Here is an 11,736-nt window from a genome sequence, read left to right as displayed (position 1 = left end):
GGATGTAGGTGTGGTACATGTGTGTGCATGCGTGTACGCGCCTGCTGCAAGTGCGGTGCATCTATGGTGTAGGCGTGGCGTTGGGACTCAGAGGAGCCGGGTTCTAATCCCGCCGCTTGTCTGCTGTGCGACCTTGGGTGAGCCACTTCACTTCTCTGGGCCTCAGTTCCCTCATCCGCCAAAGGGGGATGAAGACTGTGAGCCCCACGTGGGACAGGCTGACGACCTTGGAGCCCAGCGCTTAGAACGGTGCTTGGGACGTAGTAAGCGCCTAACAAAGACCGTTCTTCTTGCTATTGTTATTTGCGCGCGTGGTGTCTGTGCCGTGCGTGCGGGGGTGGCTGTTTTCGTTCAGTCGTACTTACTGAGCGCTTCCTGTGTGCAGAGCGCTGTACTGAGCGCTCGGAAAGTACAGTCCGGCAAGAAATAGAGGCGATCCCTGCCCAACAACGGGTTGAGTGTCTAGAAGACTTGTGGGTGTCTTCTGATCCCTGGCCGAACTGATCGTATCCGTGTTGTTCTCTTCGGGAAACCTGCTCGCACCGCTGTTGCTGATGTCTCAATCCCCATTTTGCAGATGAGGGAACTGAGGCCCGGAGAAGCGAAGTGACTGGCTCAAGGTCCCACAGCTGACAAGTGGCGGAGTCGGGATCAGAACCCACGACCTCTGACTCCCAACACCACACCTCCACCCTACCGTTTGCTCTCTGTGTGTTCCAACGGCGCTGGCTTCTTCTTCCCGTTAATCGGCTTCTCTCCTCCACCGTCTCTTTTACCGCCATGGTCCTGCCCCTCTGTAGCGCTTCGCACAGTGTAGCCTCCTCGGTTCCGTGCAGCGCTCTGGCCCCAGAAGCAAACTCGTAGAGCGCTCTGCCCGTAGTAGCTGTCTGCTCAATCGAGGGGATTTACTGAGCGCTTATTATTCTTTCAGTCCTATTTACTGAGCGCTTACTGCGTGCGGAGCAATCTCCTAGGTGCAGATCACTGTACTAAACCCTACTACAGAGTTAGCGGCCACTTTCTCCGCCCCCGACGAGTTTACAGTCGAGCGGGAGACACAGACATTAATGTGAATAAATAATTTAGAATCTAGAATTTAAAGAAACGCTATCAGTAGGCACCTCATAGAGCTCTCTCTCTGCCCTGCGGAGCGCTCCGATTCAAGTAGGCACTTCGTTCAGCTCTCGGTAATAATAATGATGGTATTTGTTAAGCGCTTCCTATGTGCCAGGCGCTGTACTAAGCGCTGGGGTGGATACCAGCAAATGGGATTGGACACAGTCCCCGCCCCACGTGGGGCTCACAGTCTCAGTCCCCATTTTACAGGTGAAGTAACTGAGGCCCAGAGAAGTGAAGTGAGTCGCCCAAAGTCACACAGCAGGCAAGTGGCGGAGTCGGGATTAGAACCCTTGACCTTCCGACTTCCAGGCCCGTGATCTATCCGCTGCACCAAGCTGCTTCTCACAGAAGGCACCTCTACAGAGCTCTGCCCGTAATAGGTGTCCAGGACGTTACTCTGCCCGCGGTAGGTGCTCAGTATAGTGTATCTCTGATGAAGAAAGAGAATCTTGGGGGGAAGAGGGGGAGGGGACGGGGCAGGAGTTGTTTGCCCCCGTCCATCCTTCCAGCTTGGGCCGGGGGTGGGGGATGGGGGGGGGGGGGGGCCAGCGTGGCTCAGCAGAAAGAGCCCGGCCTTGGGCGTCAGAGGTCCTGGGTTCTAATCCCGTCTCCGCCACCTGTCCACTATGTGACTTTGGGCGAGTCATGTCACTTCTCGGTGCCTCGGTTCCCTCATCTGTCAAATGGGGATGAAGACTGTGAGCCTCGCGTGGGACAACCTGTTGACCCTGTCTCTACCCCCCAGCGCCTAGAGGAGTGCTCGGCACATAGTGAGCGCTTAACAAATACCAACTTTATTGATTATTTATCTTTTTCTAACCTGCGCCGAGCTCGTTGGTTCCAGAAGGTCCGAGGGGCTCTGAGGGGGGCGGTCCCCGGGGAGGTGACCTTTGGGGGTGCAGTACGCTCCGCGGAGGGCCGGGTGCTCGGACAGGGCCAAAGGCTCCCTCCAAAATCGGCTCTGGGTCGAATTTGAACCGGGGACCCTCCGGCTCCACCTCCTCCTCCTCCTCCTCCCGCTCCCGCCCCGCATTCGCCCGCAGAAGCAGCGTTCCTTAGTGGCAAGAGCCCGGGCTTGGGAGGCTGAAGGTCCTGGGTTCTAATCCCGACTCCGCCACGTCTGCTGTGTGACCTTGGGCAAGCCACTTCACTTCTCTGTGCCTCAGTTACCTCCTCTGTAAAATGGGGATGAAGACTGTGAGCCCCACGTGGGACAACCTGATTACCTCATATCTACCCCGGCGCTTAGAAGAGTGCTTGGCACATAGTAAGCGCTTAACAAATACCATTATTATTATTATTATTATTATTATTCTAATCCCAGCTCCGCCACTTATTCATTCATTCATTCAATGGTATTTATTGAGCGCTTACTGTACTAAGCACTGCACTAAGCGTATTAATAACGTTGGCATTTGTTAAGCGCTTCCTATGCGCAAAGCACTGTTCTAAGCGCTGGGGGGACACAAGGTGATCAGGTTGTCCCACATGGGGCTCACAGTCTTAATCCCCATTTTGCAGATGAGGTAACTGAGGCACAGAGAAGTTAAGCGACTTGCCCGAAGTCACACAGCTGACGATCGGCGGAGCCGGGATTTGAACCCATGGTTTCTGATTCCCTAGCCCGTGCTCTTTCCACTGATCCACGCTGCTTCTCTATTAACAAATTAACATTTGTATTAAATTAATAAATACCGTATTAATAATGATTATTATCTCAGACTTTTGGGGAATGTCCGGTTAACGGGGACCCCGCGACCGGCTTCGCTGACGGCGGGTTGGCCCGGGGTGGCCGAATCCGTTCTCTGGGAGCCAGGCCAGCTGACCCGTGGGGGCCGCCAGCCGTGGCACCTTGGACAAGTCACTTTACTTCTCCGGGCCTCCGTAACGTCACCTGTAAAATGGGGATTGAAACCGTGAGCCCCACGCGGGACTGTGTCCCACCCGATGTAACCACCCCGGCGCTTAGTACAGGGCCTGGCACAAAGTAAGCGCTTAAGGAATACCACAGTTATTATTATCCTGAGGCCAGACCCCTCAGGAAGCAATAAGACACAAGAAACGATCATGGGGGTATAGTAACTCTGGACTGAAATGGGTATTAAGATGATGATGATGATGATTATTAATTATTTTCTCCCGTGAGCTCCACGCGGGACTGTGTCCAACCCGATGTACCCACCCCGGCGCTTAGTACAGGGCCTGGCACAAAGTAAGCGTTTAACGAATACCACGGTTATTATTATTTTGAGGCCAGACCCCTCAGGAAGTAATAAGACACAAGAAACGATCATGGGTGGTATAGTAAATCTGGACTGAAATGGGTATTATGATGATCATGATCATGATCATTATTAATTATTTTCTCCCGTGAGCCCCACGCGGGACTGTGTCCATCCCGATGTACCCACCCCGGCGCTAAGTACAGGGCCTGGCACAAAGTGAGGACTAAACGAATACCACAGTTATTATTTTGAGGCCCTCGGGAAGTAATAAGACACAAGAATCGATCATGGGGGTATAGTAATGATGATGATGTTTATTATTATTATTATTTTCTCCCTTTGACTGTAACCGTGAACCTGAGCCGAGCGGGAGGATGTATCCGCAGGCCCTCTAGGCCCCAGCCAGGCCCAGCAGGTTGGGACGGGGCGACTCAGGCTCGGGGTTGGCTTGCTCCCTGGCCCCGGGCTAGCGAGAGGAGGGAGGTCCGGGGTCCGGCCCGACCCCAGGCCCAGCCGACGACCGACCACCCCACCAAAGGCCTGGCAGGACCGGCCTGGCAGGACCGGCCTCGCAAGGCAAGAGAGGGAGGCTGCAAGGGGGCTGAGGGGAACGCAGGCGGCGGGGATCCCTGCCGCCCGAGGTCTGCCGGACTCCCCAACCCCGTTTAGGGACGGCCGGACCCGACCGGGTGGGGCGAGACCCTTATACGAGGCCCCTTTTTAAAAATGGAAACAATGGGAATAATCACGAAAAATTACGGTATTTCCACTCATTCGATCGCATTTATTGAGCGCTTACTGTGTGCTGTACTAAGCGCTACAATTCAGCGACGAATAGGCAATCCCCTGCCCACAACGGGCTCACACTCTAAAAGGGGACAGAGTAGCGCTTACTACGGGCCGGGCACCGTTCGAAGATCATGGGGTTGGACAGAGTCCCTGTCCCCCCCCCTGGGGGTCCCGCTATCCAACCCCGTTTCACTGGGGGGGGGGAACTGAGGCACAGAGGAGTGAAGTGACTTGTCCAAGGTCACACAGCAGACAGGTGGCGGCCCCTCCCCCGTTCAGGGCGGGGGGGAAGGGGGATGGGAGAGACGCCCCCGAGAGAACGGGCGCCACGGCCCTCGTCTCCAGGCTTCGGGGATCCGCGGGGGACAAAAATTGGGAATTGGGAATTGGGAATTCGTTTTGAAGGGGCTGGACGCGGGGACGGGCGATGCGGGAACTCGATGGGCGGAGGAGAGGAGGGTTTGGCAGGCACTCCCCAGAACAAACGAAAACACGCACATACACACCCACCCACCCACCCACGCTCACACACACAAAAATACAACACGGACACATAGAATTTTATTTCTTTACTTGTAATGTTGTCTGTCTCCCCGCCCCTCCCGCCCAGGCTGTGAGCTCTATTGCTGTACTGTCCTTCCCCAAGCGCTTAGTACAGCGCTCTGCACACAGTAAACGCTCAGTAAATACGATCGAATGAACACGGAGACACATAGAGAGGAAGCAGCGTGACTTAGTGGAAAGAGCCCGGGCTTGGGAGTCAGAGGTCGTGGGTTCTAATCCCGCCCCGCCAGCTGTCAAACTGTGTGATTCCGGGCAAGTCATTTCACTTCTTTGGGCCTCAGTTCCCTTATCTGTAAAATGGGCATTAAGATCGTGAGCCCCACGTGGGTCAATCTGATGACCTTGGGTGTACCCCAGTGCTTAGAACAGTGCTTGGCACATAGTAACAAATACCATTATTATTATTGTTATTGTTGTTATCTACCCCAGCGCTTAGAAGAGTGCTTGGTGCATAGTAAGCGCTTAACAAATGCCATTATTATCATTATTATCGTCACCTACCCCAGAGTTTAGAACAGTGCTTGGCACACAGTGAGCTCTTAAATATTCTTCTTATTATTATCATCTACCCCAGCGCTTAGAACACTGCTTGGCACATACTAAGCTCTTAAAAAATACCATTATCGTCGTCGTTATTATTATTATCTACCTCGGCGCTTAGAACGCTGCTTGGCGCCTAAGAAGCTCTTAACAAATACCATCATCATTGTTATTATTGTTACCTACCCCAGCGCTTAGAACAGTGCTTGGCGCATAGTAAGCTCTTAACAAATACCCTTATCGTTATTATTATCTACCCCGGCGCTTAGAACAGCGCTTGGCGCATAGTAAGCGCTTAACAAATATTATCGGTGTTATCATCTCCCCCAGCGCTTAGAAGAGTGCTTGGCACAAAGTAAGCTCTTAACGAATACCATTCTCATTATTATTATTATCTACCCCAGCGCTTAGAACAGCGCTTGACACATAGTAAGCGCTTAACAAATGCCATTATTATTATTATTATTATTCTTCACCTCACACGTCCCCGCCCCCCGGTCGTACGCCCCCGTAGGCACATCCATCGCGGGGTGGGTGCCCGGGGTGGGCACCGACCCCCGACTTTGTCCTCCGGGACAAATGCCAGCGCGAAGGTTGGTAAGAATCAGGTTTTAGGGGACATTGAACGAAATAATGCACCCCCCCCCCCAATCCCCTGAAATGGCGGCACAGGGCTCCAACCCAAACCAAGCGGGATTTTTTTTTCCTGGAGGAGAAGGCCGGTCCGGGGGCGGGGGGGCTCCGCCTGCCAGGACCCTCCGCCCTTGGGGGGCACTTGGAGGGCAGCCGGGGGGGCGTCCTACCCGGGCCACGCCGATTTCCAGCCTAACGAAAACGAGAGAAATCTCCTTCGGGCGCTGGTCCGAGGCCAGTCCGGGGAGGGGGCGGGAAGGGGTCCGGCCCTGGGGGTCCGCGGGGGGACGGAGGGGGTCCGGAGCTGGTCCGCAGAGGCTCGGACGGCACCGTTTCCCCGAGCCGGTGGGACCTCACGTTTCACATTTCCACCGTGATAATACTAACGATGGTATTTGTTAAGCGCTCACTCCGCGCCAAGCACGGTTCTAAGCGCCCGGGTAGATCCAAGGTCATCAGGTTGTCGTCCCACCCGGGGCTCACGGCCTCAATCCCCATTTTGCCGAGGAGGGAACTGAGGCGCAGAGAATAATAATGACCCTGGCATCTGTTAAGCGCTTACTACGTGCCAAGCACTGTTCTAAGCGCTGGGGCGGGTCCGAGGTCCTCAGGTTGTCCCACGTGGCATTCGCCGCCTCAATCCCCGTTTTACAGAAGAGGGAACTGAGGCACAGAGAATAGTGATAACCGTGGCATTTTGTTAAGCGCTTATTACGTGCCAAGCACTGTTCTAAGCGCTGGGGCAGAGCCAAGGTCATCAGGTTGTCGTCCCACGTGGGACTCACAACCTTCACCCCTACTTTGCGGATGAGGGAGCTGAGGCCCAGAGAAGTGAAGCGGCTCGCTCAAGGTCACAGAGCAGACAAGTGGCGGAGCCGGCATTAGAACCCAGGACCCCGGACTGCCAAACCCGGCCTCTTGCCACCAAGCCCCGCTGCTTCTCTAACCATTTCCAGGGCCTCCTCTCCAGGGTCCGCCCACCCAGCTCCCGACCCCCGCGACCGCCCGGGCTTTCGTTCATTCCGTCGTATTTATTGAGCGCTTACGGTGTGCAGAACACTGTCCTAAGCGCTTGGAATGTACGACTGGGCACCAGACAGAGACAAGTGCCTGCCCAACAACGGGCTCACGGTCTAAAAGGGGGAGATCTAAAAGGGGGAGAAGCTGGGTCTCGTTGACGGACCTGACGGGCCGGTGCGGTTGAGTTTGGGGAGGGTCGGGGCTGGGGGGCGGGGGGGCAGGAGGGGTCACTTTCTGCCCTCCTTGGGGCGACCACCCCCCACCCCCTGGGGGCCAAGTGAGGGTGACCGTTCACTTCAAGTCACTTCCTCGCTAAGGACCATTTCGGTTTGTAATAATAATAATAATAACGACGGCATTCGTTGAGCCCTTACGATAATAATAATCACGGCATCGGTTAAGCGCTTACTGTGTGCTGAGCTCTGGTCTAAGCACTGGGGTAGATACAGGGCACTGTCCCACGGGGGGGCTCAGATGTTTTAATCCCCATTTTTCCAGATGAGGTCACTGAGGCCCAGAGAAGTGAAGTGACTTGCCCAAGAGCACACAGCAAACAAGTGGCAGAGTCGGGATTGGAACCCACGCCCTCTGCCTCCCAAGCCCGGGCTCTCTCCACGTGCCAAGCACTGTTCTAAGCGCTGGGGTAGATACAAGGCGGTCAGGCCGTCCCACGAGGGGCTCACAGTCTTAAATCCCCATCTGGCAGAGGAGGGAACTGAGGCCCAGAGAAGTCAAGTGACTTATCCTAAATCACACAGCTGACAAGTGGCAGGGTCGGGATTAGAACCCACGACCTCTGACTCCCGAGCCCGTTTGAGATAAAGGACAGGGAGGTGGGGAGCGGGGGCAGAGATAGACGGAGAGACCCAGAAACAGAGACGAGGCCGGCAGGCGCGGAGAGAGATCGGGAAAAAAGAAAGAAGGGGGAAGAGGAGGTGGAGGAGGAAGAGGAGAGAGGAAGAAACGGGAAGATCCCCTCCCCCCCCCCCTTCCTCCCTGCTCCCAGGACAGCCTGGGGGTCGGGGGGGGGCGCGGGGAATTAGCGGGGGGCGTGGATGGACCCGCTCCCGTTTTTAATTACCGTTGGTGAAACGGATTTGCCAAACTGTTTCTTTTTCCTCCATTTCCCACCTGGGTTGCTTCCTCCATCCCGGGACGGGGACGGGGAAGGGGAAGGGGAAGGGGGCGATTGTTCAAGGAGCAAGAGCCGGAGAGGGAATTCCAGGGAGCGCCGGGAGACAGAGAATTCCTGCTGCGGGGAGGGAAGGGAAGGGATGGGATGGGGGCGGGGAGAGGGAGGGGGGACGATTCCAAGGCCGGGGCAGGGGCTGGGCCAGGGGCGGGGGCAGGGGTTCGGGGCAGGGGCTTGGGGCAGGGCCAGGGGCTGGGGCAGGGGATGGGGGTGGGGCTCGGGCGGGGGCTGGGGCAGGGCCTGGGGGTGGGGCTTGGCCAGGGGCTGGGGCCGGCCCAGAGGCTGGGGCAGACCCCCTCCAGCAGCCACTGAGCCACGGTGAGTTTGAATCCCGTCTCCAACATCCCCCCAGCCTCTGGAATGGGCGGGATTGGGTTTGTTGAAAGTTGGGAGTTGGGAGGGTGAGCGGTCTGGGGTCCTGGGGGTGGGGGGCGAGATCTGGGGGCGGGGGGGAGGGGGGACTCCCAGGCTGCCCGAGACGCTGCGGAGAGGGCGGGGGTCGGGATCGGGACTGGTCGGGGAGAGGGGGGGGATTACTGGCCCGGTTTAGGACCCCCCGACCCCGCTCCCCCGGACCCGCGGGGCTCCCCGGGGGCTGGCCGACCCTCCCCCACCAAGACCCACCTCCCGGGCCCGCCGCCCCTCCCCCCGGCCCTCCCCTCCAGCCCATCCCCTCCCCCTCCCCTCCCCTCCCCCTCCTCTCTCCTCCCTGCCCCTCCAGCGCCGGCGGCTCAGACCGAGGGAGCGCAGCTGGCCGACCGACCGACCGACCGACCGGCCGGCTGACCGGCTGACCGCCCCCCCCCCGAAAAAACCGCCCCCCACCACCCCCGGACAACCATCGCCCCTGCCGAGGGCGGGGATCCTCCCCGGGACCCCCGGCGGGAGGCTGCGGCTTCCCTCCCTCCCGCACCGCCCTCGGGCCCCGCCGGACTAAACCCCGCCACCGCCGCCGGACAGATGCCCAGGGGCCGCAGCAGGTTCGGACCTTCCCCCTTCCCTCCCTCCCTGGCATCGGGGGGCAGCGGGGGGCAGCGGGGAGGGAGCGATGCCCCAGCCGGTCCGGCCTAGCGGGTGGAGAAGCCCACCGTCCGGGGCTGACCGCTCCCGGCTCCGGACGGAGAGGGGTCAGCCTGCGTCCGGGTGTAAAGCTCTGCGTGGGTGGGTGGATGGTGTGTGTTTCTGGGAAAGCCGGGCTGTGGGAGTGGGGAGGTGGCACTCGGGTGACCCGCGGGTGTCCGCTTCTGGGGTGGTGTCCCCGAGGATGGACACCGAGCCCACCCCGGCCATCCCACTCCCTTCTGGGCGAGTCCCACCCCGGCAGCTCCCCTCCTCTCCCCCCTTCCCCCCCCATCCCGGGGTCGGGGTGAATGACTGGGATCGGGAGGGGGAGTGTGAGTGCGTGTGTGAGCGTACGGGGGGGGGGGTTAGGACAGGCCGGACCGGAGGCCGCCCACGGGGGTCTTGGTCCCGGGGAAGTTTGGTTTTTGCGGGAAGCAGGTCCTTGCATCACCCCTGGATTCCCGGCTCCGACCTGGGGCTCCCGCCTTCGGGTCTCCCTCCCCCGAGCCCGGATCCCGCACGGGGAATCACACGTCCACGGGTGAAAGAACCCCCCAAAACCAGGGTTGGTTGGGGGGCTCTTAGGTCCGCTCGCCTTCCCCCCAAAATAAACGAGGGCTGGGGCGCTTTGGGGCCCGGTCGCCTTCCCGCGCCCGGCTTCCCCTTCGTTCCCGGGCCCTGCCCCCTGCGCCCGGCTCACTGGACCCAAAGGTCCCGCCGGGCCCGGCGCTCAGTACGCTGGCCGAGCACGTAGCGGGCGCTTAAGAACCCCCCTCCCCCCGGCCCCGTCCTCACTATCCCCCGGGTCGCCGCGCTCCCATCGCCCCCGGCCCGATCGGAGCGCCTCGACTGAATTCATTCCATAGGATTAACCGAGCGCTTACTATGCGCAGAGCACTGAGCGCTGGGAATGTACAATGGGGCAAATCCCCCCGGGGGGCGGGTCCGGCCGGCGCCGTTGGCTAACGATGTCCGTCCCTCTGTCCGGCGTGTGTCCGTCCCCCAGGGGCTAGCTGGCGGCCGGTCCTTGGATGGCCCTCGCCGACGGCGGCTGGTGCGTGGCGAAGAGGCGCGGGTCCGGAGGCGCGGACGGCGGCCAGTCCTGCCCCTTCCCGGCGCGGGAGCCCCGCACCTCCCCGCCGGACCCTCGGGCCGGCCCGCCTCCGGCCTCGTCGTCGTCGTCGGCGGCGGCGGTCTCCTCGGCCTCGTGCTGCTGCTCCTCCTCCTCCTCCTCGTCGTCGTCGTCCCCTCGCCGGGGCCCGCCGCCCCTCGACGCCTTGGAGCCCGGGCCGGGTCCGTCCCCGGGTGCGGCCGCCGCGCTGTCCGGCTGGGAGGACCCGCTGCCCTTCTCCGACCTCGACCCCAAGCTGCTGTGGTCGGGCCGCGGCGCCAAGCTGAGCCCGCTGCGGGGCCCGGAGCGCGGGCCGGCGCGGGGGCCGGAGCGGGGCCCGGCGGAGGAGCCCATGTACCCGGCGCTGGCCCTGCCCGGGCCCGGCCCGGCCCCCTACGAGGGCGCGGCGGGGGGCTTCGTCCACTCGGCGGCGGCGGCGGCGGCGGCGGCGGCGGCGGCGGCGGCGGCGGCGGCGGCCGCCAGCTCCCCGGTCTATGTGCCCACGACGCGCGTGGGGTCGGTGCTGCCCGCGCTGCCCTACCTGCCGCCCGCCGCCGGCGCCCCGGCCCACGCGGCCAACGCCCACCCGGGCTGGCCGCCGCCGGCCCCCGACAGCCCCCCGTACGGGGGCACCGGGGCCGGGCCCGTCCCCGGGGCCGCGGGACCGGCCGGGGGCGGGGGGCCCGGGGCCCACGGCTCGCGCTTCCCCTACGCCCCCAGCCCGCCGGTGCCCAGCGCGGCCGCCCGCGACCCCGGGGCCTACGGGGCCGGGGCGGCGGGGCTGGGGGCCCTGGGCGGCCGGGACCCCCAGTACGGCCCGCTGGCCGCCGCCCGGCCCCTCAACGGGTCCTACCACCCGCCCCCGGCCCCGCACCCCGGCTCCTACGCGCCCTACGTGGGCGCCTCGCTGCCTCCGGCCTGGCCCTCCGGCCCCTTCGACGGGCCGGTCCTCCACAGCCTGCAGAGCCGCGCCGGGGCCCCGCTCGGACTGGCCCGGGGACCCGCCGCCGGTGAGTGACCGCACCGACCGGGGGATTTGCTAAGCGCTCGCTGGGGGCCGAGCGCTCTTCTAAGCGCGGGGATGCTGTCCGGGACCGGCCCGGGGGGCGGGGAGGAGCGGGGGAAAGGAGGCCGGGGCCGGGGCCGGGACCGGGACCGGGACCGGGATCGGGACGGTCCTCCCGACGCCGATTCCCGGCCCTTCGCCCGGTAGCCCGGGGAATCGTCGTCATCATCATCATCATCATCACAATGATGATGGTATTTGGTAAGCGCTTACTAGGTGCCGAGCACTCTTCTGAGCGCCGGGGATGCTGCCGGGACCGGCCCGGGTGGCGGGGAGGTGCGGGGAAAGGCGGCCGGGACCGGGACCGTCCCCGCGACGCCGATTCCCTGCCCTTCGCCCAGTAGCCCGGGGAATCATCATCATAGTAGTAATAATAAGAATAATGATAATAATGGTATTTGTTAAGCGCTCACTA

The 11,736-nt window shown here is 61.4% G+C and overlaps 1 protein-coding gene across 1 annotated transcript in view; it reads left to right on the top strand.

Moving 5' to 3' along the window:
• Positions 1-8,939: 8,939 nt before the first annotated feature.
• GATA6 (GATA binding protein 6) overlaps positions 8,940-11,736 on the top strand; it is a 31,427-nt gene continuing 28,630 nt past the window's right edge. Inside the window, exons 1-2 of the mRNA XM_029068865.2 lie at positions 8,940-9,062; positions 10,151-11,265. Of these exons, the coding sequence (XP_028924698.1) occupies positions 10,176-11,265 (1,090 nt within the window). The 5' untranslated portion in view covers positions 8,940-9,062; positions 10,151-10,175. The remainder of the gene's footprint in view (positions 9,063-10,150; positions 11,266-11,736) is intronic.

The sequence above is a fragment of the Ornithorhynchus anatinus genome, chromosome 7, assembly GCF_004115215.2.
Source record: "Ornithorhynchus anatinus isolate Pmale09 chromosome 7, mOrnAna1.pri.v4, whole genome shotgun sequence".
NCBI classification, from domain to species: domain Eukaryota; kingdom Metazoa; phylum Chordata; class Mammalia; order Monotremata; family Ornithorhynchidae; genus Ornithorhynchus; species Ornithorhynchus anatinus.
The sequence above is the reverse complement of the archived record's forward strand: the minus strand, read 5'-3'. Positions and strand labels throughout refer to the sequence as shown.